The 26,652-nt window shown below is 36.4% G+C and overlaps 1 protein-coding gene across 5 annotated transcripts in view; it reads right to left on the bottom strand.

The window, feature by feature from the left end:
• Positions 1-1,927: 1,927 nt before the first annotated feature.
• The window catches only part of U2surp (U2 snRNP associated SURP domain containing), a 54,528-nt gene continuing 29,803 nt past the window's right edge, over positions 1,928-26,652 (bottom strand). For all 5 annotated transcript variants that reach the window (XM_060385514.1, XM_060385511.1, XM_060385512.1 and 2 more), the window contains 12 exons: positions 25,335-25,497; positions 24,610-24,689; positions 22,117-22,204; positions 20,306-20,428; positions 16,676-16,832; positions 15,469-15,564; positions 14,617-14,683; positions 12,262-12,421; positions 10,253-10,363; positions 8,064-8,182; positions 6,432-6,608; positions 1,928-5,915 (listed from right to left, as the gene is read on the bottom strand). In XM_060385514.1, coding sequence (XP_060241497.1) covers positions 5,777-5,915; positions 6,432-6,608; positions 8,064-8,182; positions 10,253-10,363; positions 12,262-12,421; positions 14,617-14,683; positions 15,469-15,564; positions 16,676-16,832; positions 20,306-20,428; positions 22,117-22,204; positions 24,610-24,689; positions 25,335-25,497 — 1,480 coding nt within the window. In that variant the 3' untranslated portion in view covers positions 1,928-5,776. The remainder of the gene's footprint in view (positions 5,916-6,431; positions 6,609-8,063; positions 8,183-10,252; positions 10,364-12,261; positions 12,422-14,616; positions 14,684-15,468; positions 15,565-16,675; positions 16,833-20,305; positions 20,429-22,116; positions 22,205-24,609; positions 24,690-25,334; positions 25,498-26,652) is intronic.

The raw sequence follows: 26,652 nt of genomic DNA, 5'->3' as shown, positions 1-26,652 counted from the left end.
CTTTGCCAAAGTCCCGAGGACATTACCACAAAGCTGTTTTTTCTGAATAGAATTTAAAGCGTAATTTCCTTTTCAAATTCCATATAGTTACAGATCTATTCTAAAAGTACTTTTAGGGCACATTTCTTCTTGCAAAATCCAATACTACAGATTTCAACTTGCAAATATATATAAAAAACAAGTGTGATCACACCCGCTTGGCCCTTGATTTTTATTGTCAATTTTATGAAAAGTGCATCGCTGCTCAACTCTGTTGATTTGTGTAGCCTTTTCTTTTTAAACTTTGAACTTGGACAACAAATCCCATGCTTCAAGATTTCATACTGTTCTTCTCCAGGTTCATCTCACACACCCTATTTCAGCTGCTCATGGTCAGGCTTTATTTCAGAAATCTTGACTAGTGGAATTCCACAATAATGACAACTGGCAGAAGGCATTTTTACTTCATATTATTTTGAGTCAGGGTCTTGCCATGTAACTCTGGCTGGTCTGGTACTATGCAGACTAGGTTGGCCTCAAACTCAGAGATCCACCTGCCTCTGCCTCACAAACGCTGGAATTAAAGGCATGTGCCATGACCACCTGACATTAACAAGAACGTTTTCCTCAAAAGAACCTGAGAACAAAATGTTATCGTAGGCTAACAGATTACCAAGTGGTCGGTACTGTGTAACACATACACCAACAGACCACAGAGTTTAAGAAATGTTAACCAAATGTAATGATTTTTTAAAAAAATATTTGAGTGTTTTGGAACTTGAGTTTTTTAACTACAGGATGCTTCCACCATCAGTTCCCATGGATACTGAATGTTTACTTCAGTATCACTAAATCAGCCCTGGGCCAGTGGTGTACATGTGGCTGCACCCTCAGAGTAACCAGTTTTACGTTCCTAGGTGAGAAGAAACATCATGCACACCCTAACATGACTCCATAGCCCAGGCTCTTCCTCCTCCACCACCACAGAATGTCACACTACACCAAGTTTTAAAGACGAAAAAAGAGGCTCTTCATTCTCAAACAATTTGAAAACACTGTGTTTCTTAAGACCGGAGAAAACATTAAAAAACAAAATAAACAATTTATCTTTCCCCTTTTTCTTGTAGCAAAGTGAGTATCAAAGCTGGCACTAAGCTTAGCAAGTACTAAAAACTCCCATTCCTTTCCACAAGGCACTACATAAACCAGAAAAGCATCTGAGTGTGGTCATCAATATTAATCCACTGCAGTTTCAAAATCAGTTTGCTTCCTAAGTGCCTTTTAGTATGCCAGGCTATGACGTGCTGGTGTGAAATTACACCGTAACAACCATTAAAGAGACCACAGAGCACACCGAGTTGTAAAAACGGTAAAGAATTTTAATTAAATGGTGTTTCATATTTCACTCTCTAGATTAGTCAAACAGCAACAAAGCAAAATATGGCTGTAAGAGGGAGGGGAAGATGGCAGAGGGGAGGGGAAAACTCAGGTACAGAGTTTCAATTTTGCAATGAAAGAGTTATATAGGTTGTTTGCAAAACAATGTGAGTATACCTAATACCAGCAAACTGTACAGTTAAAAATGCTTAAGATGGTAAATTCTGTCAAGAGCATTTTATCACAACTAAAAATAAACAAAACCTTAAAAGGGAACCAGTGAGGTTTTAGAGATGATGCAATGTTATGTTTTAAATACAAATCAGATACACTAGCGAGCTGCTATTTACATGTTGGTGGCTGGATGGCCGCTGTTGTATGCTGGAATCGGAAGTTTTCCTCAGTGAAACAGAACTTTCTACTGAAGAGAGCGAGGGCGTGGCATTTCCTAACTAATAGGGAATCAACAATCATGAAACTATGCATGGGAGAAGGCTGCAGAAAGCCAGATTATCCTGCGGGGCTCCCGTTAGAAAACCATGTGCAGAAAATTACATCAACAGTCTAAATGTACTATGAAAACGTTTTATTTAAGTAATTAAAAGAAAACAACAAAAGTGAATTCCACAAGCTTTGTTTGCGACTAATCTTTACGTAGAAAACTATATGGTACGTGTCTCGTCTGGAAAGCGGCCCCACTAGCCTTTCATGGCGTCTGTCCCACCGCAGGGCACGTCAGCTGAGCCGACTGAACTGTTATTCCGTTTCTAAAAATCTGTTTCTTCTGCTATTTCAGATCAACAGAAACACAACATACAAGAGTCTGCTGAAGTTAGAAGGATAAAACACTGATACTCTAAGCACAATTACATATGAAAGCGATTGAAGACATTTTATCTACAAAACTATACAAATCACCAGTTATACACACAATCCATTTACATGAGAACTTCATGAGGTGGTACTGAATAAACAGGCATCGAAATCTGAACAATGAAACAAGGCTCACTTTGAACAGCAGCGCATTCCCACCTCTCAGTCTATCATTACACTTCCCTGGGATTTGTATTCATGGATTAGCTAAATCTTAGGAAGTTGGTAACAAAAACAAGAAAAATCCAAAATAATAAACACTCCCCAAAATCCATTTCAAAACATGGAAGTGAAGTGTGAAAACACCAAACATTTTGTTAGAGTGAATTCTTAATCACAAGACCCTTTAAACTTATAACATCTTCATAAATACCTGCACTGAATTTTGTGTAGTTAGGCCTGTCAACTAAAAGTCAGAAGAGGGAAACAACACATGAAAAGCTTAAAACACATTATTTTAGGTAAGTGGTGGTTTACTTTTAAAAACAACTTTCCCTGCTAAAGAAATCACACTGTTGTGGTCATCAGAATAGGTTAAGTCACTTTGGCAACAGGTTTATCTGCCTCATTTTTAACCATGATAAACTATTATCGTGGTCATGCAATTTCTCAGAACTTATACCACCATCAATGTAAAACTGTATAGGATATTTCTAATAAACCTAAACTTGATCATGAACAAAAGGTATTTTTTTCAAGTACTCAAGAACATTAAAGAATGGAAAAATACATAGGTCAGAAGGAGGTATTACTTCCAACACTCTTTAATTGGAATACAATTCTCAGATTAAGCCCATAGGAACGGTCTGCAATAAAGAAAATTAGGTCAGCAAACAGCAATTTCTGCAAAATTTAGCAAAAGAGCCAAAAATATTGTGAACCAAATAAAAGGATCCTTTGGGATCAGGGCTTCTGTCTCCCTAATCTCCAACTCACTACAGTCAGAAACCCCACATGCTGACTCACAGCAATACAGAGATACAATGCCAAAGAAAACTGCCATCACAATCCTTTTTAGCCATAGGTCTCTCTTTGGTAAGAAGTCAACCAGCATATTATTTTCTATCTGAACGTAAAGAGAAGTCAAATGGCATCGCCTTGGTAAGGAATCCCGGAGTTACAAACTTTGTAGGGATGGACAGCAGAGGATCTTCTCACACATACAATTAATAGGGAACAACAGTTGTGCAATACACAGCTGGAAACATTTTTCCTGTGACTCTCAGATCATTTATGAATACTTTAAGTCAACTACAGAAATTATGCTACGTATTCTCTAGATATGAAAGCTAAGCTATTACTTAAAAAAATATGCAGAACAGCTTCCTTCTTGTAAGAAACTCACCAGTTTTTGATCCCATTAAACTTACAGGGAATCAGTTTTTGAGAAAGGATCTCACTCTATTGCCCAAACTGGTCTCAACTCCTCAAATTATAGCCATCTATCCTCAATGCTGGGATAACCGATGTGTGCCACTTTATTCATTGTAAATTTTAACATCTTATTCTAGATATTTCCTCCTAAAGAAAAATGGAAGATGACCTAGTTAATGCTATATACAATTCAAGAAAACAAACTTCAACATAACCTAAAATATAGATTAAAGAACTCCAGAAAATATTCTATCAGGTCTAAGTAATTTCCCACCTACCCAGTTCTATCCATTCCAAGCTTAGCTATAATAGTTACAATATAGATCCATTGCAGTAGAAAACACTACAAAAAAACACCCAAAACCAAACTGAGGTTTTGTACTCAAGAGAGAAAAGTAACTATCCTCCCTAACTTGCCTGAAAAAAAAAAAGAAAAAGAAAAAAAAAAAAAGAAAATCACTTTCTGACCAATTATTTCTTTGCCTATCCAAAGACCCAGGGAATGAAGAATACCACAACTACCAGCAATTCCACACATCTTTATTTTTCTGAAAATAAAGATGATATAAAATGCCTCCCAGACAATGAACATGGGAGAGAAATGTGTTCCTTTTATAATGGCTGTATTTATATAGATCGTATGAGCACCTTCACATTAATTATTCTGAGCAACTTTAAGGAATTAACATTTCCTAATAAATGCGTAAACAATGAACTGAACAGTATTTTCATGCTAATAACCACTATGTCAAGCAATATGACTGGCTCATTTCTGAAGCTGCTGTGGATGTGTTGGATACGGAAAAGACATGCCTTGCTGTACAGCTGATATGACTACTCCCCAAATCACGGGTGCAGGATGCCTTATTTTGCAATTGGCAAGATTAAGTAAGCAGGTGACAGATTTTAAAAAATAAGTTAAATCCAAACAATCTATTTTTAGAGAGAAAAAAACCACAAACCACTACATGAAGTACCTAAATGAAAAACTGAAAGCAAGATTGACAACAACAGTGTCAGTTCAAGTCTATGTAACCCTTTATTAAATTTTATTCTCTGCGGTACTTTGATCAACATTCACAAGTTTTCCTATTTCTCCCTCAAACTACAACCAAGTTCGTTCCTGTTTATAACAGAATTCATCTCTGCAAATGGTTTAAGTCAACTTTTTGCACCTTGAATTTATAAACCGCTCACTGGGTGTTAAAATTGCCCAAAACCCATTTAACTTTTCATTTTTATTTAAAGCTATACTTCAAACCAAATCTTTCAAAACATAAAAGTTGTTTCAAACAAATTTGTACAAATATCATGATACCAGTGTTTTAAAGATAACCTACAGACAATTATAAAAAGGCAACTATTATACAAAAGAATTCTATGGCAAATCTTTTTTATAAAACCTTTTATAAATAAACTTGTTTCATGATAGATTAAAAATTAAGTTTACCCTAAAATACGTAATTGCTCAGAAGACAGGTTGAGTGTTTTGAAATCATGTTGCCTCTTTGAAAAAACTATTTTACTGGGCATTACAATAACAAACACCACATGAGACCCACTACTTAAGCCTTCTGCTCTCTGGGGTAATGAAAACTGCCTTACAGAAATGGATAAACACTGGAGCTTGTAAAGTGCACTAGGTATAGAAACAGCAATGATGCCAAATTCACTTAGTAGGTCTTTAAGGGACTTGGTGTCACCAACTGGGCAAAAAAACAACATTATAGTTTTCTGTTCAGATTTTATTTGAAATCTAATTCAAACTGTCAAAGCTACAAAAGGGGGAGACATCTGTATTATGTGTCTAAGTCACAACATCCTAAAACAAAATACGACTACTGCCAGCAGATCCACTGTGCACATTTCTGATGAAATTCATTAGCACAATAAAAATTTCATCTTGAGAAACAGCCACAACAAAAGTAATTTATACAATATAAAACAACGACAGGTCTACAGATGCAGTTACTCATGAGTTTACACATGCATTCACAAACAAACAAACAAACAAACAAAACCCAGGAATGCTCTTTCGTTAGAATTTTTTTGTTTGTGTGTATGTGTGTGTGTGTGTGTGGTTTTTTTTTTTTTATTTAAAAAAAAAAAAAGACCATTCAGGCACAAAACAAACTTGCATTTCCATTAAGTGACAGCATCTTAAAAATATATGTCAGTGTTTGTTTTTCTTTGACTTTTTATGAGACCTGTGTGGAGACCGAGACTGGGATCTGGATTTCTTCCCTGATTTCTTAGGGGACCTAGACCGAGACCGCCTAGACCTTTTCGGTGTCCTTGAACCAGACGGTGACCTGAAGAAACAAACAAACAAGAACAATGTCTAAGTAACCGGCTGCCAAAACTGCTTATATTCTAATATGGCTTAAAATGAGCCTTAAGAGGGAACATAAGCCACTGACTAACTAAAGCAGCAAGCTCAAATTTATTCTTTACTATGCATACACACATGAATTTATTTTGCACTTACTATTCATGAGTGATCAGTAGAGAAACTGGGGTAAGACCAAGAGAGAGATAACCTAAAATAAGAGTACTATTTCTGTTTTTCTGAAATCTTAAAAAAAAAAAAAAAAAAAAAAAAAGGCCAAGCAGTTGGTGGTGCACGCCTCTAATTCCCGCACTCAGAAGTCAGAGGCAAGTGGATCTCTGAGTTCAAGGGCAGCATGATCAATAATAGAGTGAGTTACAGGATAGCCAGGGCTACACCAAGAAACCCTGTCTTGAAAAATCAAAACAAAACAAAACTGCCAACAACATTATTTTTGAAGCTTGTAGAAGTAGTTAGCTGCTATTTGACTTGCACTTACCTTTTGGCTTTTTTACTAGCATCTCTAGGAGAGTCTTTGTGGGAGGACCTAGATCGTGAACTTTCTTTATGAGACCTTTCTGACCGTTCCGACCGCTCTGATTTTGGTGATGGAGATTTCACTCGTCTACCACTGCTACTTCGAGATGGGCTAGGAGAGGTACTATGTCGTCTCTTCCTACAAAACAAAGCACATGAACACTCCATCAGTGACAAAGACTTAGGCATTCATTTTCAATTTTTACTAACTTAGTTACTAACACCTTCTAGCATCCACTACACTAATTTAACTCTCACTAGCCAGCTGTACTGCTGCTATTTCCCAACAACATTCAATGTCCTTTATTTCATGAACAAGTAAGTCTTTAGACAGCTTGTCCAAAAACAAGCGAATCCAACTAAATTCCATTCTCTTTTGCTGTAAGAGTACTGGGAAGATGAAGAAAACCTGACTTTCCTCAATTAGATAACATTAAAGATTCATTTTTTTTTCTTCCTTTTTTTTTCAAAACAGTCCTTTGACTCATGTAGACAGGTTGGCCTCAAACCCACAGAGATCCCCCTGCCTCTGCTTCCCTGAGTTCTGGGAATAAAGGCATGTGCCACCATGCCTGGCTAGGATCTATTTTTTTCAATATTAATTTCTTAATGTGGTTCTTTTACTGATGTTAAATGAACACAACTCAGAGAACGGCACTGTACTGGCCAGTTATAATTAGCTGGTTGGAGGTGAAGTGGAATGGGAAGAACTAAAAGAAGTAGAAGCATTTTAGTAATGGAGCATATAGGTGAAAGGTACACAGGGATTATTTATACTATTCTTGTAACTTGCCTGTAAAACTGAAATTATATCAAAATATAAAAGACAAAAGAATGACATTTTTTTGTTAAACAATCTGTATAATTTTATCATTTAAATATATGCAGAGTGATTAAGCCAGGTTTCTAATTTATAACCACTTTCTTTAATGTGGAAAACTCTGATTCTGTTAACTGAAGCAACTGCTTCACTACATTAGGCATTTAAAACTACCAAAGAAGCTCAGTCTAGTGAGATGGCTCAGTAAATGAGAGCCCTTACTCTGAGTCTGGTCCTTTGGGACCTACATGGCAGAAGGAGAGACCCAACCTCCACAAGTTGTCCTCTGACCTCCCCCAGTGGCAGGTATACAGCCCCACACCACACACACAAGCTAAACAAATTAAAAGTTAACTAATAAAAACTCAAAAGAGAAAAGCTGAAACAAAAAACATGATGCACCAGTCACTGCCTCTTCAATGCAGAATCTGCTCTCAAGATGGGAGAAAAAAAAATGCTTACAGTGGTGGCAACAGGCAGATGAAACAAGCCGTTATTTAAGCCGTGGGGTTGATACCCAATAGTGTAACTGAATTCCTGTAGAGAATTAAGTCTAAGAATACCACATGAACCAAGGAAAAGGACGCCCTAATTAGTTTAGCCAAGGGCCATCTATCTGCCCCCTCAGCTAACTTTGCCTCCTACAGGCAGAAGCCACACATGTTTATTGTGAAAACAACTTCTGGCTCCTTGCTCCTGGTGATGGGAAATAATTTAAAGCCAAACAGCATTCCAAATCTTGAAACAAAGTAGATTAACTATGACATGCCATACCTTTCTTTTCTCGTTGGAGTACATTCATCTTTTTCTTTCTTGTCTTTGGATCGAGATTCCAATTTTTCTTTATCTTTTTTGTCTCTTTCTCGTTCTCTTTCTAATTCTTTCTCCTTCTCCTGTTTTGTTTTTTCAAAAGAAAATATTTAGTTGCTTAAAAAAGTAGTTAATCTAGGCTATCCCATTTATTTAACCATATTTTCTTTTAGGAATTTTTAAAATACTAATTAGGGTATAAATTTTCAAAAAAATATCTACCCTTTCAGGCAACTAATCGTTTCTTATAAACTAAATCATCATCACCATCATGCTCATCATCATCTCTGCACAGGAGCTAAATAGTTACTGAGTGCTTATCATAGTCCCAACAATACAGTAACGATTTTGCACATACCATGTCACCACATGATCCTTTATAACACTATTACTCTCAATCTAGATATGGAAAACTAGACTCAGAAATATGACCATGATCACACCAGTTGTCAGTAACTCGGTCTAAGAGCTCCTGTCCCTTCACTACCACATCAAAATGGGACAGAGAGGGAGGTAGGGAGGAAGATGGAGTAGAGTAGGGAAGGAAGAAACAAATCAGAAGAAGCTAGCAAGCCACATACCAACCTTCCCATCAAACTGAAGAAAGCAATTTTGCCTGTATCCAGCAGGCTCACCTAATAGAGTTCTTACCAAAGACTTTGTAAGTAATTTCAAAGGTAAATGTAATCCTAACCTATAAACCGATTACATGACGTAATTATATAAACAGAAAAATCACTGCTAATATCTCTAGTTGCTCTATCTGGCACTTCCCAATAAAAATCTAATTTCTATTAATGATACGATAATTAAAGTAGTGGCTAAAGATACTGAACCAGTTCTTTATTTATGATTGGCATGTGTCAAAAATGTTGATTTAACTGCTTTTCGTTTTTTAAAAGTAAAAAAAAAAACAAAAAAAAAAAACTTGTAACGAGACACTGGAAAACTTTTTAGGGAGCCAGACCAAAAACCACTGTGTCTTATGGGTCATATATACAAATTTTTAACAACTGCTGCTGAAATGTACCACTGCAACAAGAAAAATAGACAATACCTAGCTGAAGAGGCACAGTTGTTTTCTAATAAACTTTATTTACAAAGACCTTCAGCACGTGTCTTCCAAAAACAAAATCTTGTCTCTGGTTAACATATAGGAGACTAAACTAGTGTTACCTATCTTTAGTTTGCTGGCAATGAGAGGCAGGGAACATCTTAACATGTAATCTTCTATGTAGACTAATCACCTGATATCATTGCTAAAGGGATTCAAGGATACAGACAACTAGCACCATTTTACAAATAACCTCATTTACCTTTCTCCAATTACATCACAGAATATATACACCTAAAGAGGTATAAAGGAATCTAACTTCCCTTAATAACATGTAGTATACATTTTTCTGAATGATGATAGAAATTACTTCTTGATCAACTTCGTATTTTATAGAAACTATACTACTGTTAACTGTCCTAAACATTCTGACTTAACACCAAAGAGCAGAAATAACAATACTGGCCATTATCTATACAGAAAACCCTTGTGCACTCAACAGAGAATGATATAGGAGTCCACACGTCTGGGCAGCTACCCAGTCCCTTTACTACTCCCTGCCACCAATTCTATACCTGTAAGGTCCTAGGCATGCCTTCTTCTTGTTTGATACTTTAGTATCACTGTAATGAAGGCCAAGGCACAGAATAGTACAGCAGTTCCAATGAAAGTTCTGGGCATTTCAATAGTCACCAAGCGGGGCCCTGATTCACTGTATGCAGCCCAGCACTCCCTGATGAGGTAGGAATTCCACCTCCTACTACAGCTTCTTAGAAATGAACCTCCCAACAGCAGTACTTCCCAAACCTCGCCTCCATCTTCATCTGTATCACTTCCTAACATTAATGGTTTCTTACTATCATCAATATAAGTCTTCCCATAGGGTTTTCCAGTTCTGAAAGCATGTTCTTAACGAGATTAATTGTCTAGTCCATGGGTAGTATCCAGAATAAAATATTCTTAATTGTCATCCAATTGTTATACATCAAAGGCTATCATTTGCAATACACTTCCCTTTAGTATGCCATTATCCTAAGAGTCTGCAAAGCTAAATAAGTAACTTTGGAAATGCATATTACTGAATAGATTTATTCCTTACTCGCTGTAGCAGTTTGTCTCTGTAGTGTTCTACTTGTTCCTGGAAGCTTTGGCCCGGTTTTTTAGGTCTCTTTCCAGATTCCAATTCATCTTGAAACTTCATAACTTTTAGCTGTGAAATAAGACATTTTAAATAAGAATTTTCTATCACAATTTCTCAAGCATTGCTTTTCTCCTATAGTAAAGCACTGACTTATTAGGACTCGGTCAAAATATAATCTCAATATAAAATCTGTTAGACAAGCCTACCCCATAAAATTCAGGCCATCTCCCGCACACATGTTCTCAGACAGCCAGGAAAGAACTAAAACCACATACTGCTTCACATCCTTAAGAACATAGGGTTCACTTAACAGTAACAATAAATTTGGTGTCTAGTTCCCCAAATCAGAAGGAAAAGGTGAGTACAGGCAAGCACACAAGGAACAAGATTGAAGAGTCAGCAGGACATAAACAGAAAATAGGTTAAAAGCAGCGACAAAACCCTATTCCAGCCTAAAACTGTCAAGAGAACATCGGTGTGTTCTATAAGGAAATTAATTAAATTACTAACTGAAAGACTCTCATTTCTACTTTGTTGTTGTTGTTTGAGACAGGGTCTCTCCGTGTAGCCTTGGGTGTCCTGAACTCAATTTGTAGACCAGGCTGGCCTTGAACTCACAGCGATCTGCCTCTCCCTCCCCAAGTGCTGGCATTACAGGTGTGTGTCACCAAGTCTAGCTTCATCTCTACTTATAAACTGGCACCATGCAGATTCTACATAGTTTGGTGATAGCAGGAGAAAGGTAGTGAAAAAGACCATTAATACAGTATGCAGAAAGACATAGCAGGCACTCAACATCACCAGTCCAGAACTGAGGACTCTCATACATTCTTTCAAGTCCTAGACTAGGCTATTTTGCTGGGCATTGGCTGGCAAAGTTTACCAGCCTGAGCACTCAATACTTTTCTCTTTATAAGATCTTGAACCTCCAGAGGATTTATAAAGGTTAATGGTCACTACGTGAAGAAGATATTTTCCATTAAATAAGTTCTTAACACTCAAGATCCCAAATCAATCCTAATCATGCACATAACCACACATGTGCGCGCACGCGAGCACACACGCACACACACACACACCACTACTAGTCAATAAAGTATAAGACTGCTTGAAAACGGGAAGAGGCTCAATGGGAGAATGGGAGGTAAAAGGGTACTGAAGGGAGGTAAAGAAGGTACTGAAGGTTGAGTATGATCAAAATACCTTATATCTATGCATGAAAATCCCTTATATATAGTTAATATATGCTAATAGAAACCATTTTTAAAGTTCCTAAAATGCTTCTTTCCAACATGTTCAATCAGCCTGAGATACAAAACAAACAGCACTATTAAAAAAGGAGGAGGACTAAAAGAAGAGGTGAAAAGTTTGCCCTAGATAGTTTGGGCTTGCTTGCTCACCTATTTTTTTTCTTCCTCTTAAGACAAGACTCAGGCAATATTCTCTATAACCTATCACGAAACCTTTCAGATTAATTAGTGTAATTAATAAAATCCAGACCTACTTGAATGCGCCAGAAAATTTTAATTTTTCTTAGTTATATGGTATGCATTCAAAATTGAATTGATTTCCTACGTGATCAATCCTATTCCTTAGCATCCACTTCCTCAGTTCTTCTATATTTCACGCATTCAAACACAGTACAGACATATCCTTTTCCCCTCACAAAAACATCAGCCTAGTGGGAAACAGATGTTCAACAAACAAGGAAATAAGTCAAACAAACAAAATACACACATGATAAGTAAAATCATAGAGATAAACACAACAGGTAGCAAATCTAGAGAGAAAAGACAACACTAGCACTGAGAAAAGGTGAGGCTTGAACAAAGAGGCAGAGAATTAACTCATATGGAGGTTTCTAAGCAGTGAAATGGGATATATAAAGAACCAAACCAAGAGAGTATCAATTTGGTATTGAAAACTAAAGGCCACCGAAGTAGTTTTAATTTTAATGCAATACAAACCTCAATTTCACGAAGCTTAGCTCGTTTTTCTTCACTCATTTCAGAGTACTTAGAGAACTTGGACTCAGTCATTTCTTCTCTTACTGGGTTAGAATACAAATGATGTTCTTCTGATTTGGAACTCTGAGTGTCTTCTTCATCTTCACTTTCTTCTTCCTGACTTTGGAAACAAAGGACACAATGCATGTCACAGCAAGCGAAACAAAATGGACTTTACATCTCCGTATTGCTTTTCATTGTCTTCAATGAAAATATTTCATTGTCATGTGATATTGCAGAACATACAGAACATTTTCTGCAAATATCTGGCCAGGCAATATTTTTAGACAATTCTGAAAAACATTTCCTCTACAGAAAAAGTTGAATTTCAATATAATAACATAATCACACTTTTAATAAATTCTGCATGTTAATGCTATCAGTGTGCTTTTCATTCCAACACAGAAGACCCTCACCTGACCTGCACATTATACTAGAATAAAGCACTATATAAAGCTTGAGTAGTAGAAAACTTCAACTATTATAACAGAGCTGATCCTGAAAGCTAACTCTTCATTCATATGTTTATGGAGTCTGTACTTTTTTAAATTTTAATTTATCTTACTTTATGTGTATGAGTATTTTATCTGTATGCATGTATGTGTACCATGTACATGCCTGTTGCCCACAGACATCAAAAGAGGATGGTGGAACCCCTGGAACTGAGTTAAGGAACAGTTAAGGAACTGAGTTAGGTCTGAACCTCAATGCAGGTACTAGAAATCAAACCCAAATCCTCTTCAAGGGCAAAAAGTGCTCTTAACCTTTGAGACACAGCTTCCTGCTATGAAATACAGAATTTTTAATTTTGTGAAAAATAAAAATTCAAATTTCTAATTTTATGCCAAATTCATTACAAATGCTATTTTTACAAATTCGTTACAAATGCTACTATTTTTAGTATTCTCTTCAAATATTGCAAGTACTAGTCTTAGATTTCATCTCTGCTGCATATGAAAAACAGTTTTATGAAACAGCCTGAAGTAAAAAGGTAGCCCTCATCCAACCGCTAGAGAGCAGCAGTGAGCTGTAAGAAATTCTCAAGGACCACAAAGCTATGCTTTTGTTAACATGATTTACTTGGAGTTCTAAGAAAAATGAAAAAGATGAATTCTACTTCTACTACCCTGTGCTTCTACCAATGATTACTTCAGCATCAACACTAAAATACACTAACATAAAAACAGTAACATAAAAATCAATTTTATGCTAAAAACCCTAATGTTTTCAGAAATAAAATGAACTGAACAAAATATCTGGAATTCTTTGATAGACTTTCCATTCTTCACTGTACGTTAAAAAATTATTTGATCAGTCCAGTATGTCTTTTAATGCTAACATTTTGAAATGTTGCTAATTATAAGGTCAGGAACATAAAATAAAGTCAACAAAACCAGTTTTAAAGTAAACTCAACTGAATCATTCAATTCTAGTACTCTGAGGTTTCATAGAGCTGTCTCCACTGGTAAGACACACTTCTACTTCCCAAGTATCTCATCATTACCAACTTGCTCCAGCCACACCAAGTCTCTGCAGACAGTACTGCCAGGACATCAAATTGATTCTACAATCTGTTGACTGAGCACACCTTGCAATCCACCCACCCCTCTGCTTTACTGAATGCACACAAATGCATTCGGTGCTAGGACAACAAAAGGACCTTGCCTTTTTTTCTTCTTCCATCTGCGACTAAAAGACTTTAAGAGTTTTTTATAAAACAAAAGCTCTTTCTACTATTCTTGATACCAACTCTTCCTATCGTGAAACTCAATATTTACAGCAATGACTGTAAAAAGTATAAAGCTTCCTAAAACTTATCAATACAAATTTTATCTTACCACCAATGTCAAAGGCAAAATCCTCTAATGATTACAAGAGAAAACTATCAAAATTATATTTCTTTATACTCACAAATCTCCCCTTTAAACACTCTGAGTTCCTCAGACATGTTTACATTTAAAATAACAGTACTGAGCAATGCACTATCCAAAAGGAAAGGAGTATAGTCTTCTACTTACTACTTCAAAAATCACTTTTTGTGGTTCTAAAACAGTATTTGATGACAAAGATCTGCAACAAATACAACTGATGAAATAGTAGCTATAAAGCAAGACTGTATAGCTTCAGGTAGAAAACACAGCAAGGTGAGGCCTGGTGCAAAGACCAGAGACTGAAGCTCTTTATTCAATGGGGAAAAAATGATGGAGACTAAAGATGATTCTCTCACAAGAATTGTTATTTTAACCAGATGGTTAAAATAGTAAAGGAGTACATATATGCAGGGAAATGGCTACGTTTGAAACTTAAGAGTCTTACTTTTGGTTTTCTTCTTCTTCTGATTCTTCGTGCTGGTCAAATAACTCCCACTTAGAAGTTGTTACCGCTGCATAGGGAAAAGAGAATGTAATTCCAATAAGGTAAATCATCATTTTTGCTACAACACAGTATACACCCAGCTTTAGAACTAAAGCTTTCTAGTACAGGACATTTTATATAAACTTATCTGTTATTCCAAAAGCCAATTAAATGTGTTATACATTTCTTGTACCTACATTGCTAACTATGTAAATTCAGAAATGATTTTTAAAAACTACCACATTTATTTCTATGGCGAATTTTCTATGGCAAGATTTATTTTATCAGACCAATAAATATTAACAGATATGGCTCCAACTAAGTATCAAGAGAAAGGCAAGCATAAACTTAACCTAACAAGCATTATAAGAGGGCCAAAGCTCAGATTCAAAGAAACTGAGGATTTTCAAATGCATACTGCTTCCCCCTACACTTTGTATTGAAACATCTTGGCCTAAAATATTTTTGGTGTTTTTTGTTTCATTTGTGATTTCTCTAATTACTTTCAAAGCTTCCAAACTGTAGGATTAAAGAAAATTATTACAGGAGCACCAACAATAAATGAATACTTACAATAGACCTAAAACATGGTACCATTGAATCTGAAGACTGAAAACAAAGGTTTTACACACAAGAAAAACATACACAGGCAAATACACCAGCCATTACAAGAACTCAATTTTCTTCCCCATCTCCAAATGTTGGGGACCCAACCCAGTGCTTTACACACACTAGGCAAGTACTATACTACTCCGTGACACCACGACTCCAGTACACAACTATTTACAAGCTCAGTATTTGCAATTTCCTCACCTTGTGCTTCCAATTCAGATTCATCTACAGCCTCCCATTTTGACGGGGCAACTTTAAATATGGGTTCGTTCTTCTTTGAATCTTCAGTTGCATCCACTAATGAAGAAAGGATGAGCTAGTAAATATACTAGAGGATGACTAAAACTAATGTGCTTATCAAAAGTCAAATAAAAATGAGTCCATATGTAGAAAAACATTGACAGTATCAAGAACAAGGATTATGATTTACTCACTTTTTTGCTTGAGACAAGTAAGCCCTTTTACCCACAAAGGACATATCCTAAGACCTCTAGCAAATACTTGAGCCTATGACCATTTCCTGCTTTCTTATCCACATAAATTTTTATAAATTAGACACAGTAAAAATGTAACAAAAACAATCATGAAAGACAAAAACCGTTAAAATGTACTATGATACCTAAAATTTATGAATTTTTTGGAACTTTCCAGGTATTTGAAGACCAAGTTGACAGTGGGTAACTGTAAGCATCAACAGCAAGGCCAAAAATGTGCATGGAAGAACTACTGCATAGAAAATTTGACTAACACATGAAACATATGGAGGTGAGAAAGGAGAAAAATAAGAAAATAGATAAAACCTATATATACTTGATCATTTTCTAAATTAAAAAGTTAATACTTTATTAAACACTTTAATATAACTTTAAAAAACTTTTAAGCACTTTAATGTAGGTGAGTAGAAGAAAAACAAGATAATACTGGGCATCTGATATTATGACTATAAAACAAACACAAGATTATACCTATAACTTTCAGACAACTGAGACAAAAAGAAAAACCTGCTAACAGAGGAGGGTAATAGTCCCAAAAAAGAAAAATGACCATAAACAAGCCCTTTCCTTTGCCACAGTCAAACACACTGCTAGATAACCTGAGTTTTTTAAATAATTTTGTTATTTTTAATTTTTATTTTATGTATATTGGAGTGAAGGTGTCAGATCTCTTAGTACTGGAGTTACAGAGAGTTGTAAGCTGCCATGTCAGTGCTGAGAATTGAGCCCAGGTCTTTTGGAAGAGCAGACAGTGCTCTTAACCACTGAGCCACCCAATAACCTGAATTTTAAAATGCCAGAGAAGGTGAGTGACTTGACACAGTCAAAAATAAAAACACTTCTCCATACCATCACGTGCAAAAATTCAATCATTTTGGCAATTGTTAGTGTTAATGTTTGAAATGCAAACTTACAAGGCACTCCATCCAGATCATCATCAAGACTTTTTATAGGGACTCCATCAAGATCATCCATGGGAGTAGCATCAATGGGAATTCCATCCACATCTTCCAGAGGTGCACCATCAAGCTCTTCCTCAATGGGAGCACCATCAAGATCATCCGGCACGTCCTACAGAAATATGAACTACTGAAGTATTTTCTTTAATGTGCTGAAGTATCTCACTATTAGATTAACTTAAAATCCAGTAAAAATCAACATGACTGGATATCCTTATTTCCAGACAGAATGTAAATAAATGCTTTATCTTCAAATCTGCTGAGGCAGCAATCACCTATAAATTTATTTACCTAATATACACTAAGTGCTTATTACTGGTGCCAGGTAGCATGTGAGTCAAGGATGAAAAAAATTAAGCTTGGTTCTTCTGTCAAAGAGCTTAGTAAAGACTTTTGTTTGTTTAAAAAGGAAATATGTCAGAACAATAAATTAAAAGGGTGTATCACCACCTCACTAGACTATTTTATAATTAAATTTTACTTAAAGAAGTCAGAAGGTGTCCTGAAGTTACTTAGCCTGAAATCTGGTAAGAAACTGGCAGAAACTGAAGCAAGAGTCTGAGAAGACGGCAGAGGAGCAGCTGTCACCTCGCCAACTGGCGAGTCAGAAAAACTCATGAAGGATGAAGGACGTGAAAAAAATCCTGGGAAAGAACAGAATCAAATGTGTGCTGCACAAAGTACAGTTCCCAGGCTTTCTAAAGCGATCTACCTCAACCTCACCAAAGAGTACCAGAGATGGAGCCCTCAAAGATAGACTACTCAGTAAGATATCCCTACCACAAAAGCCCAAAAGAATAGCCAAACCTATGGATGTGTAGGCTGCAACACAGTAACACAAGAAGATGAAAATCAAGGACCTTCCAAAGTCCTCTACTGGGGAACTGAAAGATTCTGATGTAGGTTAAAAGACAGATGAAACTTTTCTTGTAATAATGATGAATGATATAAACCAGGCCCTAAAGGAGAGTCAGCAAGAGAGGAAATCTGTTAAGAAAATTAACAATATGGATAAAACTATTAGAATGCTAGAAATGAAAACCTCAATGAATCAACTTTAATTTACAGTAGTGGGCCAGGAAAGGCAAGGAAAGACACTGCATATAGGCTTACCAGTCTGAGTTGAATCCCTGGACGTAAGGTGAGTAAGAGAGATTAAAGAATGCAGAGATTGTCACGCTGGCCTCTTCTCGAGAGCTGTGGCAAGGATGCCTGCATGCCTACTCACACTATAAAGTTAAAGAGAAGAAACAAACAAAAAACAACAAAAAAAAAAAAATGGGAAGAGGAGTCGTTGCTTTGTTCTGTTTTGGAAGGGGGACAGACTGGGGAGATAGTTTAATGCTAAAAGTTCTTGCAAGAAGACCTGGGTTCAATTCCCAGCACCAACACGGTGGCTGACAACATCAGGCCTTTGAGTTCCAAGGGAGCTGACTCTTTTGTCTGATCTCTGTGGTGTACATGTATACATGCTGGAAAAACACTCATACAAATAAAATAAATCTAAAGCAAATAACAATAGGAAGAATCACCAAAAGACTCTCCCAAGCAGAAGAAAGTATGGAGGACAAGGTGGATGAAACAATGCACTCAAATATCAATAAAGAAAACAAATGAATAAATGATTATGACCACAAACAAAGAACTCTAGAATATGGCCAAGAGCCCAAACCTAATCATCCATAGGATATAAAAATTGAGATAAGCACTAATTGACTACATAAAATAAATGAGCAGACATTTTCAAAAATCTAGAGATTAAAAAAAAAAGACAACACCAAAAAACCATGTTACTTAAAACCCCAACAGATATAGCCAGATTAAGAACCTCTCTGTGACATATATAGTCAAGAAATCAAAAATACAAAGCAAAGCAACAGCAGTAATAGCTGTAAGGAAAAAATGTCAACTCACCTACAAAGGCAGACACATCAGAGTAACATGTTCCCAGTAACCCCAAAGCAGGATGACATGGAATGATATAAACCTAGCCCTGAAACTGCCATCCAAGAGTGCTAGACCTAACAAATTTGTCTTTTAAAAACTGAGAAATAAGGGATGAAGAGATGGCTCAGTGGATAAGAGCACTGACTGCTCTTCCAGAGGACCCGGGTTCAATTCCCAGCACCCACATGGCAGCTCACAACTATCTGTAACTCCTGTTCCAGGGGATCCAACTCCCTCAAACATGCAGGCAAAATAACAATGCACATAAATAAGTTAAAAAAAAAAAAACAGGAGAAATAAGAACATTTCAAAAATGAGCATAAACTAAGACCATTTACAAGTATCAAGTCAGCACTGCTAAATACATTTAAATATTATAACACAAGAGGAAGAAAACCTCAATCCCAAGAGCCAGAAATGAAAAATATTCCAGAAGAGGACTAGATAAACAAAGAAAAGATACGAAAGAATCCCTAATGTCCAGTCTGATAAACCAGCAAAGCCCTGATCTTAATTGGGGAGAAGCTAAAAAACAATTGAACAGAATAAACAACAAACAATTAGAATTATTACAATTAGGAAAGCTTTCTTAATAATAACTAAAAAATAAATGATCTCAACACACCAACAAAAAGGTTCATGCATTATTACCAGAAACAAAGATGAAAGATTTACAAACTATTTAGGAGGAAAAAAGCAAGAAATGATGATGAACACAATTTGGTACCACCATGCTGTATCTTCGAAGTGTATGTTTACTTTTTTAGCAAGCTAAATAAAATGAAAGTTGCTATACAGAGAGGATCACCAACTCATGACTTAAGACTTTTTAAACATTTGCAGTCGTGCCAAGCAATATAATTCAGTGGTAACTATTCTTCAAATTTTGGTGTTTTCTTTTAGTATAATGTCTTCATGATGCTGGGCAGTGGCACTTAGTTATGGCATCTGATCACATAGATAACAACAGCTACAGTGTTGCACTGCCATCCCTTTTTTGTTGTTGTTGTTTTGTTTTGTTTCCAAGACAGGGTTTCTCACCTTGGCTGTCCTGGAACTCACCCTGTAGACCAGGCTGGACTCAAACTCAAGAGTTCTGCTTGCCTCTGGCTCCCAAGTGCTGGGATTAAAGGCATCTGCCATCACCTCTTGGCTGCCATCATTTTTTTAACCCAGTTCTTCACTAAGTTACATGAGATACTCAATGTTTTCTTTAAAACCATTTCCTGTTAGATCATTTTGCCTATCTATAGTGTAATTTAAGCTCTAGGAGATGTCCAAGCTATACTAGGCTGAGCTCTCAGGTTCAGTTATATGGGTACAAGTATTCAATGTATCTTCAACTTAATGAGATTTACTTACAGTAAGTTCATGAAGACCCTCTTGTTAGGTGAGGGGCTTCTGTGTATTATCTGTTTTCTACTTGACAATCACAAATCTTTTCAAGTTATTTAAAAAATAATAATAATAACAGCTTCCATCACATAAGAATACTACAAGGAAAATCCATGCCATATGTAACATTGACTCCTGGGTATTTGTAACATTTGACTCCAGAGGTATTTTTCACAAGGATATATATATATATAAAATAATACTCTCCTCCCTCAGAACAATTTTAAAGTACAGAATACCTACCTCTGTTTCCTTTTCTTCAATGATATTTACAAGTCCTAAGAAAATATTTTGAAGTTTGATCAAAAATGGTTCTGGATAGATTGCCCAATCTTCCCATGCTCTGAAGCAGGTCATTACACGTTGCTAAATAAATAGAAAACAGACAGTGAATGACTAGTTAAGGCAGTATCTCAAGCTTCAGTCCATGGAGGATAACCACTGTGATTTGCTGAATTTTCCTTTTATGTGGCTAGATTTTTTTTCACATATTAAAGAAAGTAGCTACATGTCATTCCCAAATTTCTAAAGCAATTCAATGCTTCCTATCAAGGAATCAGAACAAAGGTCTAAAAATGCTGGGGGAAAAACAACTTGCTTTTTGTTAAGTAAGGTGAGCTCTAACATTGTCAGCAGTGCATGTGAGCCTCACTCTGGAAAACAATCTCCCAGCACCCTCTGACCGCTAAAAAACCAAAGCAATCGAGCGTTACCCTGAATCCATTATGATCCAATGAAGCACTTCCTGCTCCTGGCTAACACTTTTCTTCCTGCATTTCTCACACTTTACTCTAAATTATACCTTACAATCAAAATTTAAGACTAAAAAAAAAAAAATGTCAATGGATTTGTCTGAATACACAAATAATGGGGTCATGGAACACTTCCCAAGCTAAAGAAATTTCTCAACAAAATCTTCATCCCATAATAGTACATTCGTTTATTCAATTACTGTGTTGGGTAGAGGGCTTTGACTTTTTTTTTTTTTTTCTGAAATTGGTCTACAACTTCAGGTAGAACAATGGTCTTTAAGAGTTTATTCAAAAAATATATATTCTTCTTCCTTCACAGAAGCTCATTAAAATTAACAACCTGTCTTAAAAGTGTATTCAGGATTTAAACAAGAGCAGTGTCCAGCATTCAACATACTCCTAGAAATTTTAAATCTTCCACATAACTCTGAAGATCAAATTTTCAAACCATTATCAAGGACATTCTTAAGCCACCTCTGTCCTTCCGCCATTATTCAGATAGTGGTGGTCAACTTTAAGCATGCATCTGCCAACTGGGAATACAATAGCCACTCTTTCTCTCAAGTTCTGCACCTGGACACAGCAATGAAGAACTGTGTCTCGAATAGTACTTTTCATAATGACACACTTCACACTGGGGTACAGTAGGGCCTTTTTCCTCTGGTGGCATGCTCAGTTTCAGATCCCCACCCCAGCTCAAGCACAGTAGGTACCTTACTTAGCACACCCAGAGTCAGGTGGTACCTCCAAGACCTATGCCACAGCATGTGAGGCTACACATCACAACCACCTGCCAAACTGAAGCCAAGGGTCTGAAGAGACATTCTAAACAACCATGAATAACCAAAACACATTATAAATGCCATTGTAAAGCAAATGGTCTTCTGAATGTGTTGTGAGAAAGAAAAAAAAAAAAACAGTATTAAAATACGTAAATAAGGCATGAGGACCTGAGTTCAGCTCCCAGCACCTACATCAGTTGGCCCACAATTCCTTGTAACTCCAAGTCCAAGAGGATCCTATGCCTCTGGCCTGGGTAGATATCTGTACACATGTGCATATATCCAAAAAGAGACACATACACATAATTAAGACTAATAAATCATTAAAGGAAAATTTAAATAAAACATTTAAGTAATTACATAAATCTAAAAGCTACCTGACAACACAATATTTTAAAGAATTTAAAGAGTAATTTCTAAAATATTTAAATTTTAAATATACTTGTCTTACATTCCTTCACAGCCCTCTAATGCCCTCCTCCATTTGACACATCGGGCAGAAACAATAAAACATACATACCTTAAAATTTTCAGATTGTAAATGGCCTTGAATTGTACGATAAGTAGCATTGAGGTCTGAAAATATCTGACATAGCTTTGTTTCAAAACTGAAATTCAAACAATACATTCTTTAAAACAAAATTGTTTTTAAAATTCACATTTTCTTCAGCCCACTAGCCAATGAAAACCTCTCCTGGTCTTATAGATAAAGCAAATTAAGAAATTTAAAATAGCAGTGTCCTTCTTTAGCAAGCAATTTGCATTTAGGATGAACTTAGCCATGTGATCCTCCTTCTTTGTGTCATATAAAAAACAAACTTAAAAGGTAAGTGATATACATGAGGCAAAAAGAAAAAAGGACTAGCAGAATTAAAAGTAGGGCTTTCCTCCTGATACCATTCCCCCTCTCATTTACACATACACTCACACAGACACAGACAGACATACATAATCTAAGCTAACCTAGGACTTGAACCTTGAACTTCTTTTCCTCTAGCCTCCACCTTCCAAGTGCTATGCAGACACCACACCTGATTTTTTAGTGCTGAGCATCAAAGCCAAGAGCTCTGGCACACTAGACAAGCACTCTACAAACTGAACTCCACCTATCCCTAGGTTATAACTTGTGTTTTCTTTCTTCTTTTCCTTTCCTTTTTTTTTTTGTTGTTGTTGTTTGTTTTCCAAGACACGTTTTCTCTGTGTAGCCTTGGTTGCACTCAAACTCACAGAGATCCACCCGTCTCTGCCTCCGGAGTGCTGGGATTAAAGGTGTGTGCCGCCGCCACCACCACCCAGCATGACTTGTGTTTTCAAAGGATCACCTGAATGCGGTATAGAAAACAGACCAGGAGGTAGAAGAGGGAGGGAAAACCAGTTAGGAGACTACTACTGTGATTCAGTTCAGACAATGACAGTTTGGGCCAACAGCTGGGAAAGTGGTACCAGTCAGCGTCTGGATATATTATAAAATATATTTATATCAATAAAAAGTGTTAATGGGCAAGGTATGGGGTTGAAGAGAAAGAGGGAAGTAAAAACAAAACAAAACAAAACAAAAACCTTCAAAGTTAGGAGCTTAGGAGATAGAAATGCAAATCAGTCCCCAGTTGCTTCCTCGCTAGAATGGCCTCGATCCTCCTGCCTCTGCCTCTGGACTGCCAGATGAAAGTGTGTACCATCACACCTGGTTTTGAGTGGTGCTGGAAATCAAACCCAGTGTTTCTTCATGCCAGGAAAACACTCAACCAACTGAGCTACAATTTCCAGTCTAGGCTACAATTCTGAATTTCCTTTTAGAGTCAATTCCCTTCCCTGAGCTTGATCATATAATAGATACAGAAGGGGAGCTTTGTGACACTGAAGGTTTACATTATGAATTATGACGCTCACCACAACTCCCTCCTGCTTTAACAATAAGAACAAGGAAAACCAAAGAATAGGGCTCTAGAGATAGCTGTTAAGGGCACTGAGTTCATTCAGCTCCCAATACTGACATGACAGATCACAACTACAATTTGAGGGGATCTGACACCTTCTTCTGGCCCATATGGGCACCAGGCACACATGTGATACACCTAATACATACAGGTGGAAGCACTCATGTGGAAATAATAAAAATAAACATCTTTTTAAAAAATCAATACAATGATTATCAAAAGAAAACAATGATGTTAAAGCTTTGCTTTCTTTTACATATACCATAATTTATTACACTATTTATGCTTATTCGAAAGTAGCTAAATAGGCAAAATAAAAGTTTTCCTTTTTTTTTTAAGGTTCACCTATTTGTTTTACTGTCAATATTTACTAAAATATAAAGCATAGTGGTTTATACTATAATCTCAGCACCTGGAAGGCTAGGGCAAGAAGCCTGCCACAAGCTCACAATCAGTCTGGGCTACACAGTCAGTTCTAAGCAATCTGGGCTAGAATGAGACCCTAGTTCAATTAAAAAAAAAAAAAAAAAAAGACTGGCTACATGGCTCAGTGGCTAAAAACACTTGCTACCTAGGTGAACAACTTGAGTTCAGTCTCTGGACCCATGTGACGGGAAGAGTCAACCCCTACAAGCTATCCTCTGACCTTCACTCACAGGTCATGTTCCATGTTTGTACAGACATACACACAAATGCCATTGAGAAAAAACTTCTCAAAAAACTATTTTGGCTTACATTGATTTAGTTCAATAAACATTAAGTCCACTTCTTTAAAAATTCTACTGAGTAGATTAATCTTTTCAAACTTTTCACTTATTATTACTATTGTAAGGCTGGAGTGAAGTTGGGGTCAGAAGACAACTTTATGGGGTCATTTATTTCTTTCCACCTTTATAGGAGTTCCTAGACTCAAACTCAGTCATCAGGCTTGCCACAGCCCCTTAACCCACTAAGCCATCTCAATGACCACTAAAACTATTTATTAATAAAGAATGTTAACAGAACAATCCTCTTTTTTGATCTCCTCATCCTTAAACACATTATTTCAAGAGTATCAGCTCATAGCTTATACTTACAATTTCCTGTAATATGAAGCATTGGCAACTTTGGCTGAAGAGTTGTATAAAACATCAGAAACCAAATATAATCTGGCAATCTGTAACATAAAATGAGGAAAAATAAAAACATTACCCAATAGCATATCTAGAAAGATACATTTCTTGAAGTAGTAGCAGGAGCTAAATTTTTCTATACTGAATGGATGGATGGATAGATAAATTTATTATATATACAGTGTTCTGTCTGTATGTACGCCTGCAGGCCAGAAGAGGGCACCAAATCTTGGTGGTCACGAGCCACCATGTGGTTGCTGTGAACTGAACTCAAGACTTCTGAGAGAACAGCCAGTCTTAACCTCTGAGCCATCTCTCCAGCCTCTTTAACTATAATTTTTAATAGTAACTACTAATTATTAGAGTTATAGGAGATCTAGCATCAGAGCCATCTCTCCAGCCTCTTTAACTATAATTTTTAATAGTAACCACTAATTATTAGAGTTATATGAGATCTAGCATCATTACAATCTTGGCTTTTACAGGAATACAATGTTAATTTATTTACATTTCAACCAGTTTCTCAGAACAAAAGTAGAAATGTATAGAAAAGATTTCATCAGTCAAGCTCTTTAAGTAAAAAAAAAGAAAAAACCTTTTTACAATTTAAAAAGTTCCAACTTAAAGTCAATTATTATCCCCACTTCTCTTAACTAGATGTTCTGAAAGAATGAAAATCCTTCTATTACCTTTTTGGGAAGAGGTGTCTTTAAGATGGACAACGACTCAGTAATGCAATCCACTATTTCTTCAGCAGCTTCAGCATTATTAAGACAGAAAACCATGGCATCTCCAATATCATTTTTCCTTGGAGTTAATCCTCGCAAGATTTCTTCTAATTTATCCCGCTGTCTGAATATAAATTTTTCACTTATAAATATTTAAACACCCCAAATGTCCCAATAATTACTACTCACAGACTAGTTATCATGGCTGTTGCTCTAGTATATCAGTTACATTGGTTCACCTCACAAAAAACTAATTTAAATCCTACTCAGATAACATGGTTTTAAAGATTGAGTTGTTAGGTTCCCCAACTTTGTTACAAAATTTTAAAGAACTTATATAGAGAATACTTTTTAAAAACAAAAATAAGTAAATTTTTAATTATGTTCATTTTTTTAAGTCTCCAAAAGTGTTCCATTCTTACTGTCCCCACTTAAAACAGAAAATGTCCAAGTTCTCCACATCCTTTCTTTGAAGTATTACTTTAACACTTTTACAAGGAAGATTTTTCTGTAAGGAAAACATAACTATTTTAGGTTCTACAGGCCACATGGTCTTTGTAAGACAGTATACCTCTACTGCTTTAATTCCAAGGCACCCTTATATGCATGTCAAGAAATGAGCGCCATTGTGTTTCAATACAACTTGACTTGGAAGGCACAACAGATAAGGGCACTTGCCTGCAAGCCTGATAACCTCAGTTTCATCCCTAAGAACCACCGGGTTGAAAAGAAAAAGAGTCTTTCAAGTTGTCCACTAACTTCCACATGTATGCCACAGCATGTGCACACACGTGCCCGCACACAAAATACAGTAAGGAAATTATCAACCACAATAAGTAACTATTAAAGTTCTTATTACATAAGAACTGTAACCTTTACTGACAAAACCAGGACACAGCTGGATGTAGACTGAGCACTGGGTCTGCAGATAATGAGGCGAGCATAGACGTGAAGGACTCAACAACTGAAGGCTTCCGCTAACAAATACCTCAGCATTGCACTGGCACAATGGCCAGCGAGCCTTACACACTGCAATGAAGTATGTAACATTACATGCTAAATCACTTTTAATCATTTATTTTTATTTTATGTATACTGGTGTTCTGCCTACACATGTCTGTGTGAGGGTGTCAGATCCCCTAGAAATGGAATTACAGACAACTGTGAGCTGCCATGTGGCAGCTGGGAATTGAGCCAGGGTCCTATGGCAAAACATCCAGTGCTCTTAACCACCGAGCCACCTCTCCAGGTCCCATGCTAAAATCTTTTAGCTAACGTT

The sequence above is a fragment of the Meriones unguiculatus genome, chromosome 6, assembly GCF_030254825.1.
Source record: "Meriones unguiculatus strain TT.TT164.6M chromosome 6, Bangor_MerUng_6.1, whole genome shotgun sequence".
Classification (NCBI taxonomy): domain Eukaryota; kingdom Metazoa; phylum Chordata; class Mammalia; order Rodentia; family Muridae; genus Meriones; species Meriones unguiculatus.
The sequence above is the reverse complement of the archived record's forward strand: the minus strand, read 5'-3'. Positions and strand labels throughout refer to the sequence as shown.